The sequence below is a fragment of the Pezoporus wallicus genome, unplaced genomic scaffold, assembly GCF_028554395.1.
Source record: "Pezoporus wallicus isolate ANWC-B61680 ecotype Strahan unplaced genomic scaffold, APGP_CSIRO_Pwel_v1 contig_4131, whole genome shotgun sequence".
Classification (NCBI taxonomy): domain Eukaryota; kingdom Metazoa; phylum Chordata; class Aves; order Psittaciformes; family Psittacidae; genus Pezoporus; species Pezoporus wallicus.
The window spans coordinates 3,991,496-4,013,852 of NW_026641950.1; the positions used below are offsets into that span (position 1 = coordinate 3,991,496).

General features: G+C 39.2%; 1 protein-coding gene across 4 annotated transcripts in view; it reads left to right on the forward strand.

Moving 5' to 3' along the window:
• Positions 1–22,357, forward strand: part of SULF1 (sulfatase 1) — a 122,840-nt gene that overhangs the window by 82,847 nt on the left and 17,636 nt on the right. For all 4 annotated transcript variants that reach the window (XM_057426177.1, XM_057426175.1, XM_057426174.1 and 1 more), the window contains 5 exons: positions 8,265–8,415; positions 9,438–9,613; positions 10,174–10,302; positions 10,571–10,624; positions 11,629–11,758. In XM_057426177.1, the coding sequence (XP_057282160.1) occupies positions 8,265–8,415; positions 9,438–9,613; positions 10,174–10,302; positions 10,571–10,624; positions 11,629–11,758 (640 nt within the window). The remainder of the gene's footprint in view (positions 1–8,264; positions 8,416–9,437; positions 9,614–10,173; positions 10,303–10,570; positions 10,625–11,628; positions 11,759–22,357) is intronic.

Genomic DNA, 22,357 nt, shown 5'->3' on the forward strand with positions numbered 1-22,357 from the left:
AATGTCCAAAATTATAATGCCCTCTCCACCTTACAGGTTGGATGCTACCTGCAAATATCAAGTAAAGATCCTGGTTATCTGTTTGCAGGCTCAGTTTCGTTTCAGTACTTAATCTAATTTTTATTTGCATGGACTACTGGGGTCTGAATACCTTGCTCTGCTAGGCTGCTTGTGAGATAGCCCAGAATACGAGACTCAGCTGTGCTGCTTCTTGTCTTCTGGTGGTGTTGATTTTTTGGCAACCTTCTTGCAAAGAGGTTTTTTTTTCTATCATGACCTTACGAGATCCTTGTTGGGTTGTTTTGTGTTTCTTATTTCATTGACTGACTGCATGTGTCTGCAGACTAAGAAATGAGACAAATTGAGGATGAACTGCCAATCTGGGTGGCTGAGGCCTCCAAATAACTGATTTCCTAGCAAAAAAAAATATTAGCGACATACTCTAAAAGATATAGGGAGTTTAGTTCTCACGGACATATTCCGTGTTCCCTGTGAAAACAGCACAAGAACAATAAAATCGCTCCTGCCAAGGTTTGTGTAATTTGAACGTTTAACCCTTAGGTTCTCTTCCTTGGTGGTCAAGCAACATTTGTATCCCTTTCTTTCTGACCTCGGGTGGCAGCCATCTGACCTTGGATTTTGTTTTTAAAAATGTAGTTGCTATATCGTGTTACTGTAACGCCTACCTCCAACAAAGAAGGGAAACCAGGTCAAAAGCTGCTTGCTGGCTTTACAAACTGGGATGGAAGGTTATGCCTACAAACCAAGGATTAAGATAGCCTGTCAACCACTTGTGAGGGGAAGTTTTGCTTAAAAGGACAGTAGCTGAAGCAGACCCTTAAATTACGTGATGTTTCTTTTCTAGTAAAGTACCTGTCATGTGATTGAAATATTACCTTTATAAATAAAAAAAAAAAAAAAAAAAAAACAAACCCAAGCACAAATAAAATATTTGTTTAGAAGAAGTTTTCCACTTGCACATATGAAGAAGGGAGCGGCCGCAGCAGGAAATGCTCCAGTTCAGGGAGAGTATTTCTGCCCACAAAAGTGGGCGTCTGTTGGTCTCATTTCCGCACTTAACAATGTGGAAAGAAGAAAATCAAATGAAGGCAGGAGCAAAGTCCGTAAGATTTACGAAAAATCATCAAAAATGAAAAGAAAAGGAAGAATTACAAACCAGTGTTAACCTTACAGTCCTGCAGTCCTGTCCTCCTCAGCAAAACCAGCCTTCTTGAGCGGCATGAAGAGTCTTGCAAGGACAAGAAAGCTAATGATGTATACACTGCTTAATCATTAATTTTAAGTGGTTCCTGCTAATTCTCATTAGCTGCAGTTTAACATGAAACGCAGGCTATATCATCCTGGAAGCAGCACTCTACTGTTTTTAAGCATCCGTTCTCTCTCTCACTCTCCCACCTTAAATATGTCCTATTTTGACACCTAAAAATATTTCTGAAAATTTATCCTGGCTACTATCACCATAATGAGTGATATATTTTCTGAAAAGAAATCATACTAATGCGTCTACTCTAGCTATGGCTCTAGAAGTCATTTCTGTGGAAGAAAATAGGATTTGAGAAGATGTACTAGATGAAAGCAATACTTAGATTTTTGCTGTGGTAAAGAACATCATCTGTGGGGGAATAGGGTTGGTAGACCTTTAGAAATATTGCTAAATATGAAGTTATGACACAAGAGATGGCTCTCTAGGTGTCCCTGGCAGCTGTTACAGGGCAATCTTGTTCCATCAGACAGCTGAGCGGAAAAGCACTGACCCAAAAAGATGGTCTAATGAAAACCTGAATTCCCAGTTATGTTCAGGGTCTCTGGCACTTTACTTCCCTTTACCTTCCAGTGTGAACCAGTCTTGGGGGAACTGTGAATCATACCTAAGCTGTTTATAAGCTGTGAAGTAAACAAACGTTAGAAGCAAAAATCTGCGGGAGGCAGGTTTACTGAAGAATGTAAAAAATGGAAATCTGAAACACTGATGCCTGTGCTGAGTTAAAGATCCTTGGGCTGGCAGGGAGACTGACAGCCAGATTAGATAGACTGGAAGCTATACTGTTGCCAAGCTGAAAATCTAAGGGGGAGCAGCTACAGGTGGTATCTTGAAAGAGACTGGAAAGTTTCCCAAGATAATGTGAGAAAATGTAGGTAATTCAGGAGGCAAAGCTTTATGTTTAAAGATACTGTGAAGGGTGCTGATTGACCATGTCTGGCTGTAGCCGTGTGTTTGCAGTAGTGAAGCATGCAGAACAGTTCTGTTGCACTTCTGCATCCCCATTCAGTCTTAACTGTGAATCTGGGGTGTGAGATGGCTGTATTCAGGGTGCCTTCTAATTGCTGAGTCTGAGTCACCAGTTATGATGGTACTTCTTGTAATGTGGGTACTTACCCATTAGAGTGGGATTGTACATTTGAATCAATAATAAATCTTCACATATTAGTCTGTGTTGTCACTGCTGGCCTGAGGTCTACTTGGAGTCCCAACTTAGAGATTAATGATCAAAATCATTGCTCACATCATTGCCAGTGTACAGGACTAGAAGAAATAGTGTGATACAGAAGTGCAGTAAGATTCTAGTTACACAATTAACTTCTGTATCAGCAACAAATATTTTTTCCTAAAATAAAAAGGTGTCATATTTAACGGGTATCAACTTTTTTTTTGTTCTTTATTGTGAAATATAGCAGTTGTTTACACTTCAGGAGTGAAACTTTCATACCTCACATCCCCAAATATATAAATATCCCTGGGTTTCAAAGTTTCTCCATTTAAAAGGCAGAAAAAATACACCAAGAATGATGAAATTCAACTTCACATTAATACTGCCCATGCCACTGATCATGTTTTTTTGACTTTTAATTCTGCCCAGAACCAAGGCTTCCTGCTTTCCAAGAACATTGCCTAAGCCTGGAAGTCTGCTTTCCCTGGAAACAAAGGACTTGCTTCCTTTGTTTATTTACACTTTTTCCAGAGAAACATGATCACTGATGCAGTGTTTGTTAATCATATCTCAAGGAATAATATAGGTGTTAATTTTGAACAAAGCTGATTAATTTAAACAATGAGTTTTAGCATGGGTATTATTTTAAAGATTTGTTGACTTCTATTTTCATGAAATGAAAATTTTCCTGGGGTGTACAAGTACTGTGTTATTTTCACTAACTGGAGGACTCCCAATCCATACAGAAGATTAGCCAAACACTTTTGGGATAAAACCCCCTGAGAGCTCTATGGAATTAATCAAAACCAACATTTTTAGGCAGTATTTTTGTGAGTAGAATTTTCTTTTGTTGAATAGGAGCAGGAGGGAATTAGGAGATTGCAAATAGAGTCAAATACAGATTTCTAGTGTGAGCAATTGATCAAATGTTTGTAAACATCCTTGTTTCTTTCCACATTAACTCATCTATAAGAGACGTATATATTTAGATCAAATTTTCAGAAAACAAATGTTAATTTAAAGTTGCACTGAATTCTGAGAGCTTTTGAAACATGCTGTACTCTTTATTTCTTTTCCACACAGATACCACAACTGTGTAAACAGAATTAGCCAAGCCGAATCTCCCATTCTTTGCTTAGCTTGTAAAATACCTTTTTCGTAATAATGATTTGCAGAAGGATTGTATTCCATTTGATTCATTCAATATCACACAAAAAGCAGTTCAGTTCTAGTAGAAGATAGTGTAAATCATTTCTGACTGATTTGCTATTTGAGGACCCCATTTCAATAGGTCCTCAAGTACAAACATCCGTTCTTTTGTGTTGTTGAGGATTTTTTGTGTCTTTTCAAACTTGAAGTTATTGTGATACCTTAGAAGCCAAATAAGATGCCTTCTCTATTTGAAGTTAAAATTTAAATACAAATATGCTGTCAGAGTAATTAAAATGTGTGATATGAAATGCTGACTGTTCGTGTATCTAACGGGCATTAAGGCCGTTTGGATTCAGACCACAAAGCTGAGTGCTAATATAATTACTTTCTTCTTGTTATAACTTTAATTATCTGTTTGAACCGATGCTCACAGATAAACAAATGATAGATCTTATGGTGAATCTTTCTTTAAAGAGAAAAGTGCACTAGTACTTACGGGTATTTACTCCTTCTATAACCTACAGAACACCTAATTTCACCACTGGGGGCTTTCCTGTTGCAGTTTAACAGGTGGTAAATAGACAGGAAGTGCAATTTCCACAGTGTAGCATGAACAAAAATAATACATGTTGATACAGGGACATTAAGTGCTAACAGAACCCAAACCACAAGTTATTACTTTCCTGAGGAGACTGTAATCTAAGGCCTAGAGAAGGCTAATACTAATTTGCTTTTTTGTTTTTTTTGCAAATGTACACATGAAATGGGATGATTTCTCTGTAAATTTATTCACATAGGTGAATGGTTATGAAATCTCGGGATTTATTTGTTATCATACTGAGCATGTGTTTATGGGAAAGTGCCTGACTGGGTTCAGCAGTTGTTATTGTTAAGCATCTGGAATTTTTTTTGTTAGTTGAACTAAGGGCAGCAATTTTAAATTTTATGAGCCTGGATGTTCTAGTGTCCTGCCCAGTCATGGAGTTTCAAGAAGTCTCTGTGTAGTACGTTCCGCACAGCATGTGTTGGACAAATGTAAGCGAGCAACTGAGCGATCTAGATTTGTCCAAGCTGGTATAGCCTGTATGAATGCTAAATACTGTACCTTTTTAGTAAACTAATCATTTGCTCTCTCAGTCCTTACCCTCTCTACAAATTTAATATTTGTGTAGTATGCTTTTAGAACAGAGTGACATAAGGTGGAGCACTTCTTCGTATATCTATTTCTGTAACATGTAAAATGAACTCTCAGACAGTCTCCGGGCACACATTCAGAATTTTAAGTGCTTTACTATTTGCTGATCAACTAGCAAGAATGACCTTGAAATCAGAAACTGCACTCTGGGGCAGCATCTGAGAGCTATTCAGAGCAGCCAGCAAAGATCAAAAGGCAGGTGAGCAGTAGCTTCTTGCCAGACTTACAAGCCATGGATAACCTGAAGACAATGGGGTATCTGGCGTTGTCTGCTGATCATGGATCAAAAAAATGCGCTCAAGACAAGATAGGCTCCATTACGGAGAAGAGGCAACAGTGAGAAGAGGCAATAGAAGACACAAGACATATCTGCAATCTCATATTCCCAGTGCAAATAGGAATCAAGGAAATGTAGATGTCGATGCTACTTTACAGCAGTACTTGTCAATACACAGTAAAGTTGTTCCCAAAAATGGAAGAATAGAAACAGTGACAGACTGTGCCATGATGTCTTTCAAGGGCTTATAACAGTTGAATATTTAGTTGATATCTCCTACTGCTTCAAGACAAAATGTTGTGATAAACAGGGAAGAAAAAATGTTGTGATAAACAGGATCACTGACAGGGAAGATGTTTGTCTGCTTGGAAAGGTTTTCAAAAACCAGCAATATTCTCCCCAGAATTCACCTCTGTTGGGTTTGTTTGTTTGTTTTACACACAAAAGGGTAGACAAATCTGAAGGCAATGTCAGATCTTGTGCCTGGCCAGTAGTGCTGTTCTGGTGGATTTCTGCAAGGCACAACAAAAGGGGTGTGCAGGGAATATAGATGATCTGGATTCCTTTCTGTCTCTTCTTTAGTACTCTTTCTCCTCTACTTTGGACCCCTTTGTCACATTTCTCCATCAGCCATTGGCACTGGCTATTTCTCAGAAGGTCGTGTTCCTTGAAGTGTCTGGGAGGAAAATTCTGCTCACTCTTTGCCTACTGCATTTCTCACCCAGAAAATTCACAATGCATTTGGAAAGTGTCTGTGAAAGGTTTTAACTGCCCTGCTAAACCCTTGAGTGCTGTTTTTAGAGACTATCCATTATGTGGAGGAGGCTTCTCACAATGGCCTGGGAACATGAGACCTGAGCTTGCTTCAGCAGCTGGCTCTCCTTCCTGGCACAGCGGCAGGCTGTCACAGTGCTGCTGGCTGAGTGCAGCTCACAGCCACCTCATCTCTCTGTGGCAGGCGCACTCAGGAGTCCACTAAAAAACCCCAGGCTTTTGCTGGAAAACGGTGGTTAATCAAAACTGAGCTCTTTCATAAGAAAGTATCTTCTTTGACAAAATTACACAGAAACACAGGAAAGTTTGCACTGTCCGTGCACCTAATACCTCAAAACTCGGAAGACTTGCTTCTTCTTCAAGGTCTAGGGCTCCATAAGTCCATCTGCTAGGGCTGCTGGCTAGCCAGCAACCTAGAGGGCTGTGCTCCTGGGCTCAATTTCATTAATTTTGTGGTAGTAGAAACACCCCTTTTAAAAATCATATTTCAACCATGGGAAATGTAAAAAATTTTGATTTTTCAACCTGAAATAAAAGACTTTCCAGCAGAAGAGTAGATGTAGTTTATGTTTTGTCTTCGCTAAGTAGGAATCTAACCTTTCCATGTTTCTTAATATGAAGCAAAAGTTCACATATCCTGTGATACCACTGTCTCACTTCTGTTTTGCCCTGGGCTAATGGTTAAATAGGTTAGTCAAAACTAGCTGTATGTACTAGACATATATTTCTCACATTCGACCTAGATTCTCAAAACTGGTCTCCAATTAAAGTATGGACTCCACTAAATTATTGCAGTTGACTATCAGTCTATTATGTTGTCCATTGAGCTGACTTTTATCCTCAGAATATATAGTTATAGGTTATGCATATGATAGCTGATAAAGTAAAATCAGCTGCTTCACTAAAATAAATTGCTTCCACCATACTGTGGTCGTATACCACCATGACAAGAAAAATGAAAGCTAAATGAAGATGTGACTTTAAGTTATCAATATACAATGTTCTGATAGTGTTCCATGCTACCTCTTATGAAAAGACAACTACACATAAACATTTACGTGGGGTAATGCACGTATCTAAACAGTAAATCCATATTGAATTGAATTTGTGTTATAAACTGAAAAGAGAACTGCAGAAATCAAATTAATTCACACAACAGCATTTTTTCATTTTCTGTTTATGTTTATTTTTCAAAGGTAAGGCTGCAATGCCTCTATCATATACTGCAGTGTATTGGAAATCAAAACAGCAAAGCCTAGATTCTGCAACTTTTAGAGAAAGACAATGCTCATCCATAGATGAAACTGTTACAGGACAGGGTTTTTCGGTTTCTTTTCATCTTTAAGTTATCACATATGCTAGGTATAAAAGCAGGATTAATTGAGAGCTTTTTTAATGCGCAAATCTATACAGCAAAATTACTTGGCATATTTTTTGCAGTACCTTTTCTTCAGAGATGATGTATCTGTGAATGGATTCTTGTTTCTTACATTATGTCCTTCAAAAATTCACTGGCTGTGGATAGAACACCTCTCTTATATCTTCCTTTGATGTTTGTGCAAACTCCTAAAGCATCATTCTTTGCTTCAGTAGGACTCTGTGACATACTTCTTAGTACTATAGTATCACTACCGGTATTAGTTCAACATTGTTACCACAGTTCGTGTTATGCTGGTAAAGCACTGTGCTTTGCATTCACGTTGTAAAAATAACACTTCAACAGTATTCAATGTATAAATAAATGTTATTTTGGTATGACTGGAATTTGCACATCTTTGGGTGTCACTGGGACATAGCTCAGGTGAGGGCCAAGGGAAAGTCTTGGAGACTTGAACGTGACTCTGGGGTCAATGTCACTGGCTGCAGCACTTTCTCAGATCTCTGATAACATGAGAGTTGCTGTTCTTTAGAACTGACTCCTGAATTTCTTTATCCGTCAAAAAAAAAATTATCTTCCTTAGACTTTTGTCTAACCTGTGCTAATATAAAGGTAATTCCCCGCTGGAAGATCAGGGCAGTTTACCTTAGTACTAAGGTGAAGTAGTCATCTTTGATCTCTGACTTTCCTTCATTTTTCTGCTCGTTATGGGATGCACTATTCAGATAAGCATTTTTACTGTTTACACATTCCTTTGAGAAATACATTTGGGCATATCTTAAATATTACTACGGATCTGGTAGTGGTCTTTGAGCCTGAAAGAAAGCTGAGAAAGCAAGTGATTAAAAATTTTGAGGAAGTGATCTATGGTATGAACCAGTGAAGCTTGGAAGCCACTGAAGTGATGTTTGCTGTTATTTCACATTGGAAATACCAGATACAACATAGAATCTGTGGTTTAACTGTTTGTTGGCTATTCCTGTATTAGGGAAGTTGCCACCTTGCTCTGATGCCTGTGATCCTTTCTTTTCTTCCCAGCACTCCCAGCTATAACTATGCACCAAACATGGATAAGCACTGGATCATGCAGTATACAGGGCCCATGCTGCCTATCCACATGGAGTTTACAAATGTCTTGCAGCGCAAAAGGCTTCAGACCTTGATGTCTGTTGACGACTCTATGGAAAGAGTGAGTTCAAGAAACTGCTGTGAATACAAACTTATTAGTTGGTAACAAAATTAAACTATTTCCTTCTTTACCTTCACCAACCACAGCCTAGGAAAAGACCATGAGCTACAAAGAATTACTCCGTGTATCCCCAGTAGAAATGAATTCTGATTCTCTGCAACATAGTGCCAAGCTCCTTGCCTGTTTCTTTTAATTGCTGAGTAGATAAACTGATGATTTTTTTTTTCAAAGGAAGAGTCACTGGGCCTAATATAAAGCCTGGTATTAACAGAAGATGCATTACCTGCGTGTACATGTGGATAGACACAGGTGCGCATATGACAACTTCTATTCATTTCACACATTCCCTTCACAGTTTGTCCTTTAGCTGAAATCTGGGAATTGGCAAATCACAGCAACTCAGGTGTCAGTCTGCTAGTGTTTGCAGAAGTTAGGCAATGCAGCATACAGCTAATTATAGGTAACCTGATACGCAAACTGTTAGGTGTACTTTGCATGACTTTTTGTTCCAAAATCAAGCACCATGACCAAAGATCTTCCCCCAGAGAGACTTTTTGAAACTTTAATAAAAATTTACAGCCTTTTCCCAAGCCCACAACTAAGGAATGAGAAAGTTGTAGACTAACACAGTAAATCAAATCTAAGTACCATTTGCCCTAAAGCTGTAGCAGTCTTTTTTCCCAAGCTGTTTGAGTGTGTTTGAGCTGCTTGAGTACACAATGACTTTTGGACATACTAATGCAACTTCACCGGTATTACCATATTTTGCTACCCTAATTTTCCAGACCTGTTTAATTTTCCCACCTGACAAATGTGAAATTAAACTTGTAAGTTGATATTTTTGGCAGCACAGTAAAGACAAGATGCAAAAGTGTCCATTCTGAGATGACCACTTCAACAACTTCATCAAGGCAATGTTTGGTTCAGGAAATTTAAGGGACTAAAATGGTGGTTATACCTGATTGTGCACAAAACTTGTTTTGCTACATTTAATTGAGAATTTTTCCTGTGCTCTGTTGCAGTTATACCAAATGCTTGCAGAGATGGGAGAACTGGAGAATACCTACATTATTTACACTGCTGATCATGGTTACCATATCGGACAGTTTGGACTGGTCAAGGGGAAGTCAATGCCATATGACTTTGATATTCGAGTTCCTTTCTTTATTCGTGGTCCAAGTGTAGAGCCAGGATCAGTGTACGTTCTCTTATGTCTCTAGCACAGCTGTTGAGCCTAATGTAAGATGTTTTTAAGAGCCTGTAATTATTGCTTTGCTCAGTTTCATTTCATAAAGGATGTCATATTTTTGCAGACCAATGAGTCTAATAAAGAGGAATGTCTTTCATTTTGCATATTATTAATTACAATGCAGAAGAGAAAATTGTATGATCTGTGGTCCTGTAGGATTAGGCTTTGGATTTTGCTTTTAAAAAGTAGGTGCTTATCTTTATTGCTCACCTTCTGGTTTATCAAATTGGATGGCATCATGCTGTCATTATCAGTGAGATAAGAGTAGTGTGGCTAATGCTCCTCCATGTTTCATTGGGCTTAACTTTTCCTTTGTGGTAACACTCTGCAGTGCTGGCCCGTCGTTCTGAGTCGCACACTTCAAAGCGGATTTTCTAAATTTAGCACTTCTGTAGAGCTTTACCTCTTCAAAGCCCTGATAAACATTAATTACCATTCTGTTTCCAAGAGAATGTGAAGACATACATATTGAACATATGACAACTATGACCTTTTCTGTTGATTTGCAGAGTGCCTCATATAGTTTTGAATATTGATCTTGCTCCAACAATTCTGGATATAGCAGGACTTGACACACCTCCAGATATGGATGGCAAATCTGTCCTAAAGCTTCTGGATTTGGAGAGACCAGGAAACAGGTGGGTCCCAGCATTGTATCTTTTTAACCAGTTCAGAAGCAAACACCTAAGTAAATCAACTGAGTGGAAAAAGAGACTCTGTGAAAATGAGCTGTGTCATGGCAATGACCACAGCTTTTGCATTTGAAGAGTCTCTTAAATAACACATCTATAAGATCGCTGGTGTATATATAAGTAGAGAGGTGGGGTTTTTTTTCAAAAATAAGTTGTTAACACTGGCAGTGCTATACATAGGTGGCAGCAATAAATATTATTATTTTGCTTTCAGATTTCGAACAAAGAAGACCAAAATTTGGCGTGACACATTTCTGGTGGAAAGAGGGTAATTATTAGGGGTGAGAGAGTTTTGGGACAGCCTGCCTCCTGGGAACATTCTCCTGTGCATGTTTTCCTTTCTGCTCCCTCCTCTTCCTTTTTATGGTCAGCAAAGTAGTAAATTTTGCAAGCAAACTTACAGGCCTGACTTGTTTCCTATTTTCCCACCACTGGCTTTGCAAGTTGCTGTGCTCCCAAATTCCTGTCTCGGAATAAATTTGAAAGCATGCTTTTCTGGTGACTTTCTTAGCTTGTACCTCCTCTTTCTTTAACATTGTACTTATGCCCGTTTATGTCTCAGTATCTGACTCATTTTCTTACAAAATCTCTGTTTCAAATCCAGCAGAATCCTTTTATCAAGTAGTTTTGTATTTCCTATCACATATCCAAAGCATTCTTCGTTTTTGTTCTAGCTAAGAAAAGGTTTATGTGTAAATGAGATCTGTAACTGCTCCTCATTTCACTGATACCTCTTTACACTCTTTACTTTCATCTTGCCAATTACTGCTGTGAAAACTTTCTCTTGGTAAAAATTTTACAGCAATTTCCTCATGGCACTTTATGGCTTTACAGACTATGGAAATTTGGGGTGATGTAGTACAAAATAGTGCATATAATGCACATTGTAATGTATAAGATATAGCCAGGCTAAAGCTGAATGAGTATGGGAGCCCTGCAGTGTCTTCAGCTGGGCTTTTCAGGTAGGCAAGTGCTGATTCAATGTTTTGCTTTGTGAAAGAGCATCCATTTATATATGAATGGTGCTGACCTGTATCACTTAGACATATTTCAGCAGCCCTTATTTCTCTTTGGGAAATTCCCAACAAATCACCTGAGACTTTTTTTTTTCAATGTATGACCTACCTTTAAGGTCACTAACAGAAATGTGTTGGCCTTCTTTCCCTGAGAAGATGTAAAATCTTCAAGTAGCTTTGCTTTTCCAGTTAAATTCATTATCTCCAGAGTTTAGAAGAATGTATCTAAAATATTCAACTTTATTTTTTTTTAAAGCAAATTTCTACGCAAGAAGGAGGAACCCAACAAAAACACTCAACAGTCTAATCAGCTACCAAAATATGAGAGAGTAAAAGAATTATGCCAGCAAGCAAAATACCAGACAGCCTGTGAACAACCAGGGCAGGTAAGCCACAAGCAACTGCAGTCTTCTTGGTGCCACAGAGAAATACATATTTTGTCTATGGGTCAAAAGAATTCAAAGAATATGCATTTGGAGGAGAGCTAAAAGGCTATTCTTCTCAATACCTTCAGAGCAAAGAAAACCAGACACAAGTTGTTCTAAGAAATGGTCCAATTTAAGATGTTGGAGGGCTGGTCCATAGTTTGTTGTCTCAGTACAGGGCTTATGGTAAAACTCCCATATAACATAACTAATTTTAATTTAATTCAGTGTATAGCTCAAAATGCAAGATAATTCAATGCTAATTATAAATAAGGTAGATAACCTTTTTGAGCAGTGAAAGCTTGTACTCACTGGGATAATTCAAAATTACTGAAGCAAACTGGCTAGTCCTATGGTTACACATGATTTCATTTGCTGCGATAAAGTGGACAGCACACTTGGTAATCATCATACTTTATTACTTATTGAAACACCTTTAATAGAAGGGCCCCTTGCTCAGATACACTTGCCGTTTAAGGTCACATTAAGGATTCAGACAGTGATACCCATGCCGAAGCCTTGCTTTTCCCTCTTGTAGACTTAATGATTTCAGTAGAACTCCTGACTCTGATACAAAGGTCTGGTTGCCTGCTCATAAAACCTGAAGTTACTGCACCACTGACTGCTCTGCTTACACCTGCAGCTCTACAGTGTGTATACAGGGAGGGAGCTAAATTAAGAAAAAGTGAGTCTGTCTCCAGTTCTTTTCAATCCATTCTGAATTAATGCTATACCTATGGTAACATATGAAGATGAATTTACTGGGGAGATGTGTAATGTAGCTGTATGCCTTCCCACTGACACCACCTACAACCAGGCACATGCTAGGGGGCCCAGGCAGCGGCTCGTGCCTGCCCTGCCATCCTCCCCCTCCATCCCCATCCCCACACACCTCCCCACTGGAGTGTGAGCTGATTTCTCCCAGGCAGGCGCTTGCGCCTTTCCCGCAGATGTTTGCTCAGACCACTGCAGCCAGCTGTAAACCTGGCACTGAAATATTGGTAAACTATTTTGAACGGGGGCATAAAGCATTCACTGTGCTCTGCTTCCATCTGCAGCCACCCATGGTGCTTCGCTCGTGGCAGGTAGAGCTCTTCACAGCAAACCTGAGGGTGCTGGGAAGAGCTTGCTCACTTCTTAGAGAAATGCTCTGTCCCTTCCTTTACCCTTCTCGTTCATTCGAGTGTAGTGTTACAGTGAATCTCAGTTAATCCCAGATTGGACTGGAATATGTTTTGGCTGGCATATCCTCGGTCAGGTCCTCTGCCACAGCTCTCACCTCACACATGCTCCTTAAACGCAGCCACTTTTGAAGGGATATACACAATATCACAGTCTCACCCAAGGGCAAAGTTTTCAGCAGTTTAAACACTGCCATTGTAAACAGAGATTAAATTTGAAAAACTGCGTATTTTTATAAAAACTAGAGGAGATCAATGGAGTCATTTAGACTGTTAGACTCTAAAACGTTTAGTTTTAAAATACCAAAATATTTTCTTTGCAGTTATTTCTTATATTTATTACCTCTCATGCCAAAACCCAGGTTTTGGACAACTTTACTTTTCAACATGTGAATAGAAGAGTTTAAGTGCCCTGACCAGATATCACACCTGAAGCAGCAGGAAACACTTCTCACAGCCCTGTTCCCAGCCTACTGTGTCTTTCCATCCCATATTGGCGAATCCTGTTTGATCAAAGGAAGGAGAAGGCCTTGAGCCAGCAAGGAGCTTATGAGAGCCATGCTATTTGGTATTGGCTCATGCATCTACAAACTCCCATTGAGGTCCTTTAAGTGCAGAAGATGCACTTAGAGGCCAGCAGCCATCTCTCACAGCTGAATGAAGGACAGGGCTGAACTGATCTCTTTCAGACGAATTTTCAGACCCAGCCATTGGTATTCATAAATTATTTTTTTAAAACAAAGAGATCAAAGTTGCCCCTGATACTTCTAATATTCTGAAGGATTCCTGCAGGGATACTGGAATTAAATGTGTCTACAGAAACCTTCTGTCAGACAGAGCATCATGGGGAGCGAAAATGCATCCTCTGGATTTGTTCAACCCATGGTGAATGCAGCCACTTCTCCTGCCCTATTTCCTCCTGCACCAGCCCTGAGAAGCAAGGGCAGTTTCTTTTTCGGGGATGGACTACATGAGGTACTCACAGGGAAGTCAAAGTAGAACAGGACAGGTTGAATGGAACTTTGAGCAACTTGATCTAGTGGAAGGTGTCACTGCCCATGGCAGCGGGTTGGAACTAGATGATCTTGACGGTCCTTTCCAACCCAAACCATTCTGTGATTCTATGATTCTATGAATAGGAAGGGTGAGAATTTAAAGAGCAACACTGGAATAACATGAACTTCAGTGAGGCATTGCAGTGTGAAATAAGTCTCCACAACACTTTTTCCATGTAAAAAAGTTCTTTAAAAAAAGTATAATTTAATAATCCAAATAATTTTACTTTAGCCCAGATAATTTCCAGTGTGTAATATGAGGCATCATAGTTTACTATGATGTTCCTCCAGCACATTTCTCCTAGTCATTTCACACTTCTTGGAAAAGAGAAAGAGGAAGTACTATTATGTGGGTCTTAACTTAGTTTTATCTTATGAGATTAGTTTCTTTAATTTCAATTACATAGATGAATATATAGAAAAGAAATCTTCATTTTAATTATGATGGTTTATAATACTTCCTACATGTACTCTAACCAGTTGCAGTTAACATCACTTAAATTAAAACTACCTTCACAGAATGAGTGATTGCTGACAGATTTTTAAATAGTTGAATTACTGGTCTGTGGGAAGCAGCTGCTAAATATATGGAACTAAGATTAAGCATTTGGGGAATTAATACACCAATGTACTGCCTAGTACATTTCGAGCTTGATCTGCAATTTAATTTACTTTGGTCAATGTCTAGTATATTTGAAATGGAGAACACAAATGGAAGTTGAAAAGGAAGAAAATTTGGTTTTCCTGATTAAAATGAGATGTAATCCTGAGACCTATGAGTTTTAAAACCTCCAAGGATGTGGTACTCATAGTTGCTTTAACTTATTTTCTATTTCATAAGTAACTTCTAAATAAATTAAAAAAAAAAAAAGAGAGAGAAGAAAACCCTGCTGGCATAGTAAATACATTTTTTAAATTAAAGGTTTTGAAATTTATTTTTTTTTTATGTTCAATGGCTATCTGAATATAGGTAAACATAAAAAAGTGGGAAAAAGGGGAAATCTTAAACCTCTGTATAATTACTATCATTGTTCCATTATTGACAGATTTCATCACTTCCATTGCAGAGCATTCTCCCCTGGCTATTTTTCCATAATCCCCAGTTTCCCAATGTTCACTCCCCTCCATGAGAACATATCAGAAATGAGATATGCACAACTGCACAACTGCATGGAAATGTTCACTTTTGAGTTATGTTTAAGCAGTCATTAACTTGGGCCAGCAGTGAGTCCTCATGGAGGTGAGGACCATGCCTGCTGAGCTGCATTAGCAAGTGAACAGCTAACAGGTCATGGGAAGTGAGTACTTGCCTATCCTTGGTGCTTGTGGGCTGCAGCTGGAGTGCTACATTCAGGTTGGGACCTCCATTAGCAGCGGTACTTTGGTAAGTCCAGCGGAGGACCTCAGAGGTGGTAAGGAAGTGCTGAGGAGAGGCAGAGATTTGTTTAGCCAGCAGAACAGAAGGCAAAAGGGGAATCTAATTGCTTCATTCAACTAATGACTAATTAGAGGGAAGACAGAGCCAAGCACTTCTTGAAAGTGCACAGCAAAACAGGTATCAGCAACAAAGTAGCAGCAAGGGAAAGTCTGACTAGGTGTGTGGAAAAAGAAATGTTACCAGAAGAGTGATTAGGCACTGGAGCCCAAAGAGACTGTGGAATGCCCATCCAGGGATATTTGCAAACCTAATAAAGTTGTTCCTACTTTGAGGAGGAGTTGGTCTAAATGACCTCCAGATGTTCCTTCCAGCAATTGCACATGCTCTTAATTTTTGCTCGCTTAATAGCTGAGCTTGAGGATTTCACGTTTTCTTCTTTCCCTTCTACTTCATAACTTGGGAAGTGCTATTAGTTTTGTCCATCTTGTGAGTTATGGGTCACCTGCCCATGTTGTATTTGCTTACAGCCTAGATTTCAGCTCCCTCCCTGACCCAGCTGTTGACCTGCACTCACTCACAGCACAGCCAGTCCCATCACACCCAGGCCAGGTTCACTCCCCCTGCAAAGGGAGCAGCAGTGGGGTGGACTCTCTGCTCAGCTCTGGGCCTTGGGGCAGGGTAGAAATTTCCTTTGCAGTCCTTCCTTCACATTGCAGAGAGCGCTCTAGAAATTATGATGGGAACAGGAGTTTTCCTTCATAGTATATATGCCAAGTTTGTCACCAGTTTATGTAGTGTAACTTACTGAGGTCACCTGATTGAGCCCTGTTGGTTTAGTAGTGACTGTTGATGGGGTTTAACATTTAAATTGTTTGCAGGGTTTTTTTTATATTTCAGTGGTACATTTTTCCCCTCTAAGCTTTATGTAATAAGCTACACAGTACAGAAATATCTACTCATCTGTAACATTGCTTCCTTCCCTGTCATTTTAAAATGGGAAACAATGCAAAGTTTTAACTAAAACTTCTTTAATTTGCCAGTAGAGCAGAAATAATAGCATGTGAGCAAGTGTCTCTCTGGATTAATGCAACCTTATCATGACACAAATCTCCTCTCAGATTTCCACTGAAATAACCTAAGACGAGAATACGTGTTAGTTCAGGAGGTTCAGAGGCAAGCTGCTCTTAAATCTTCTGGAAATTATTTTTGTTGAACTCACTCCATCTTCTCACCCATGAAATTTTTCTGGATACTTAGCAAATATAAAACAAAAACATGTTAACTGTGTTTTCATTTATACTTCTTATTTCTCTCTTTGCTTACCTAAACATGTAATTAATGAGTTAATTCCTAAGTATCTATTCTTTTTCTCCCCGCCAGTCTGAGTCATAAAAGATTTTCCCGAGGCATAACTTTGACTTCTGGGACTTAACTCTGTTTCCCAGATAGCAGTTACCTTTGAGCTCTTGTGACCGATAGGCTGGGTGTCTCCAGTGTACTGTTCAATCCGTAGCCAAACATGCGTTTTTATCCTCTTACAAAAACTACACAGCCCACAACTTTATTCTAAAATTTTCCCAACAGGAAAAAAAAAACCAACCCACCCAAAATGAGGACTGTAAAGCTTTGTGTTTAACATTTCAGCTCTTTGCCTGGATGACTCAGAAACCAAACCCAGACGCAGGTCTGTTTATTTTACGGGCATACATCTCCTGCCATCTGCTCAGCACTACCTGCCAGTTTCTGAACAGCAAAGGTCTGAAACTTGTAAAGATCTGTGGTCTGCTGCCAGCTCCAACGAGCACTGACAGTGGGCAGAATGGAAAAATGTGTCATGCTGCCTGTGTTTGTATAACATGCATACCCATGAACACAAACTGAACGGGACAGGTATAATGCCAAAGCTGCTAACCTTCCTCGTGCTCTTTTTTTATGCATCTCAGCTGTAGAGGTGCAGAATATTGTGTTTCCTCCTGAGGAAGTGTATCCCCAAACCTCCCTAAAGAAATAATGTTCCATTTAGAGAATACGCCTGAAAATGGTACAGTGAGATTTTAGTGAATTAAGTCTCAATGTATTTCACAGTGATTTAAGGCTTTACAGGTAGCCACTGGAGATATGTTGCTGAATCCACGCATCAGCTCTGTGGTAAATGTGCAAGATTTTTCTGGTTGTGATCCAAAGAGCAGGTTATGTCATCTGTACATACCTCTTTTTTTCTCACATATCCTTCATCATTTAAAAATCTAGTGTGAGGATGTAAATTTATTGTTCATATTTATATTTATCGCATTATCATATCAGCATTCAGTTGAAAGCATGTCTATTTGTAATGCTGAAACAACACTTGCCATCAATCAGCTTACAGATAATATCATAAAGGAAATTAAAATGGGGCTTACTAGGTGTAGTCTGGTTTGGCTCAAGTATCTATGTTCTCATAAAATAAATATCACAGACCATACATTTGTAAAGGTCAGCTTTATGACCAGCTGTGGAGTATGAATAAAAACACATAAGCTGGTAATAGCTGGCCAGAAGTGTGAGATGGCTGGCCAGCCAGTGACATTCAGACCCCAAGCACCCACTAAAACCTAACTAAAATTATGATATGGCATATAAACATCGCTCATAGATCCTCCCAGTTTCAGAACAACCCCCTGATGCTTGCAGGATTCAAAAGGCACTGGTGATCAACCAGTTTTACCAGAACATTGATTCAAAGCTGGCTCTTCTTTGCCATCTGCCCACTGATACCACCTATTCTTAGACATCATTTAGCAGACCATCTATACAGAGGCTTGACTGGAAGCATATGTGTTTGGGACCAGTCGTGCTTAAAACTAAGCACATATTTCAGTGCTTTCACTAACAGAACTCTTGCAGCTATTGCTCACTTTAGGCGCTGCAGAGTCATCCCTCATAGTTGACAGAAACATGCCTGCAACTTAGTTGCTCAAGAATTCATAGGAATTGCCAGAATTATGATATCCCTTGTTAAAATACCACTCTGTTTATTACTTAAAACCAAATATGAAGATACAGTCCTTTATCTCTAAAAATAATACTTCAGAACACGGCATTTCATATTTCAGCCTAAATATTTCATATTTCAGCCTAAATATTTAAATTTCCTATTAAACGAAGGCAGCTCTTTCCAGATTTGTCAATTCTTCAAATTTAAGCAATTCTTAATCTGAAGTATCAGCTCCATTCTGGATAAAATCCAGAAATATTCCAGTCTGGGAAGTTCACTGGTTTCATTGGATGCACAACTGTGTTCACATTTTTACCATTATCTTATCAATGTTCTCTAAGAGAAATGGTAGAATGGTACCTTTAAAAACAATTCTATGTACCAAAAATGTTTAGACAGAAAACATAGGTTACACAAGAATAATTTTTAGCACTATCTGTAGTACTCCTTTCTCTTCTTGCATGGTTTCTATTTTAAAGTATCCAGTGAAATATGATATAAAGTAAGTCCTCTGCAAATTAAATATATATAACCAAATAGTAATGGATTATTATTGGTATTGCTATTCATAACTGAAAGGCTAAATTTATCCTTTGCATTGGCTCCTATTTGTTTGCACCTGAGAATGGACATTTATTGGATGATAACTAAAGTCTGTTGATGTTGAGTTGTAACTTCAGACAAGCTAGCAGATTTGGTGGAGAATGCTATGGAAGTGAAATATTTGATGCCTTGACTTAAGTGCCTACACTTTTAGAGCTGACAATGCAGCCTATGCATTTTTTATAGCTATAGAACTGCTATAACTGTGACACTTAAAATAAATCTTGTCTATGCATCAAGAATGAAAAAACTGTGTAGTCTTCCTAGGCTATTTTCTCTTTCTTCTGTTTCTTAAACACTGTAGCTCAAAATCGGCAATTTTCATGGTTATTTCTGTTATACAGTGATTAATTTCTTCATTCTTTTTTCCCTCTAGTTCTGTAATTTAACTGTGCATTTAACTGAATGTATTTTAAAGACTGTGATACTTTTCCCCTTACATTACATCAGTTCTTACAGGAAAAATTTCTTCCTTATCTATCTGTTGAGCCACCAACCATTGCACTTTTCGGGAACACTTTCTCAGGGGATAAGGCTGTATATAAATAGCCATCTTTGAATATATCCATGTCAGTAGACTCTGGAGCTGTGCATGATTCAATAGAACATGGTCCAGTTATGAGGGAGTGGTGCAAAAATTGGGATCTGCCCTTATGGGCAGCGTCAACACAGTTCTAAAATGAAGGACGAGATTTTTGTTCCACAAAAGTGCAGCAATTCCAAATCCACTGAGCTAACCTGGCACACCAGCCCTGCTAAACAGCTGCACTCTCATGCAGTGTTCAAATACTGCTGAGTCGTAACAACACAAATTAATATTTCCAGGAGCATTTAGGAGCCTCAGTCAGGATCAGGGTTCATGACTGCTCTGTGGGAGTGCATAGAGGACATGGCCTTAGCCCGTAAACATTTCTCAGTATTCAGGTCAGCAGAAATAAACTGTGCTATTTACCATAGCCAAATAATTATAGGGCACTTTTAAATGTGCTGTGTGACATGGCCTCTTTGAATGGCACAGAGAAAGCAAAAACAGGACTGTTCTTATTGCAGTAGCACAGCCCTAAACCAGACTCCCTAAACCAGTATTATCTCATCAGGTCCCCTGACACTCCCCCAGATCTGGTTACTGCTAATAGAGGAAAATGGTACAAACATACACAACCCACAATGGTATTTTCATCTAAACTGTTTTGCAATTTAGATCATACCTTTCAAAACAGGAAAAAAGGGAAATGAGATCTTGAGGACATGTTTAAATTCATGAAGTCTTCCTTTTCATATCTTAACATTCCCTGGGCTGAGCAATAATACTCAAAGTCAGTCATACATTACAAAAATGAAAAAGCACCTGTAAAAATATTGTGGCTGTGTTATATTTCCGGTTGCATGTTTTTCAGGGTTTCATAGCTTCGTGATAAAATCTGACAAGATGTTTAACACTGAAGTGTCTACTGCAAATACCCAGTAATTACATTTCATAGAAACCCTTAGCTTGCCTACTGTTAAGACACCTTTCATGAACTATCTAATTAACTTCCCCCCTGTATAAGGGAGCAGCAACTCTCTCGAAGCTTTCACAACCTATTAACTAAACAAAGTTGATTTAAAATCCTGCTTAAGTAGGTATTTACAGTGCAGCACATCACAATGATTCATGCCAAATGCATATTTTATGTCTTAATTATATTCAGTAATGAAATAGACTTTCTAAATTTTAAGGCTGTGCACGAACTGATTAATACAAGAAAACTGAGACCCAAGGTAGTTATGAAGTCATTTGCTGTTGTCTTGCTCATGTAGCAGTAAGTTGCAACTGGAAGCATGCCAGTAGCAACAAAATGCAAAGCAACCAAGTACAAACAATACCATCTTAACGAGCTCCCCTTTGCCTTTGAAATGACTTTATAAGGGCAAATTTCTATCCACAGAAGAAAATGCATCATGAGGATGACATCATCCAAGGAAAAGCTCCTGCTGCAGTCCTGCTGCAGTCTGATGCTTACCTCCCCATGGAGGGGCAGGTGTGTGTATGTATGTGTTTGCTTCAGGCTTGACAGATTAAAGCATCCTGAGCTTCTAAATGACAGGAGAGGAGAGGAAAGGAGGAGGAGAGGAGATGAAAGGAGAAGGAGAGGAGAGGAGAGGAGAGGAGAGGAGAGGAGAGGAGAGGAGAGGAGAGGAGAGGAGAGGAGAGGAGAGGAGAGGAGAGGAGAGAGGAGCAGAAATAATAGTTCAGCTGGAAGGGACATACAACAGTCATCTAGTCCAACTGCCTGACCACTTCGGGGCTGACCAGCAGTTAAAGTCTGTTATTAAGGGCACTGTCCAAATGACTTTTAAACACTGATAGGCTTGGGGTATGTGGCATTGACAACCTCTGTGGGAAGCCTGTTCCAGCGTTTGACCACTGTCTTAATAAAGAAATGCTTCCTAATGTCCAGTCTAAACCTCCCTTAGCGCAGCTTTGAACCATTCCCTTGTCCTATCACTGGCTCCCAGGGAGAAGAGATCTGCACCTCCCTCTCCACTTCCCCTCCTTAGGATGCTGTAGAGAGCAATGAGATTGCCCCTTAGGCTCTTTTTTTCAAACCCGAAGTCTTTGTCCACTCCTCAGAGACGCTTAGTCCTTTTACACACTAACGTCTCCTGAGTTAGTGCCTCTGCAGTTTTCTGCCAGGGGGCAGGGGGGAAGAGGGGTATTTTCTTCTATGTTTTCCTTGCCCTCTGAAGTTAAATTGAGGCAGAAGGAAAAATGAAGGTGGGGAACTGAGGTGAGAGGGAAATAGTTGCTGGAGGGTAGGTGATGAAATAAAATGAAAGAAGGACGTGATGAGTCAATGACAGGGAAAAGGCTGACACAGGTCAAGTTTCACAACATGACTGAAACAATATAGCAGCTTTTTGCAGCCAAATGGCAGGGTCCTGCTTTTTCTCCACTGTTTGTTTTTTTAACTTGAGTTAGTTCCCTTTTCTCTTACTGAGGAGAGAATAAATCAGTGCAGTCAACATGCAGCCAGAAGCAAGAGCTATCCCATATTCATATGGCAACAGTGAATTGTTAGAGTATAGGTATTTTGTGAAACATCACCGTCAGAAGGAAAATAAGAAAGCATATACAAATTAAAATTTAATGAAGACATATTTAGTTGTGTATGTGCCAGTGTTGTTTTTTTTTTTTAATTTATGGAGAAATGGGGACCCAAAAATCAACCCAAATAGTCCTGGACATTAAACAATATTTTGGTACTCATAGCAGGAAGGAAGGTAGAAAACAGAGGAGGGGAAGGGGCACTGCATCAGCCAGAACCTTCTTTATGTGCATTAATGCATTTTATAGATTTAAGGATGAGCAGAAAGACCATTATG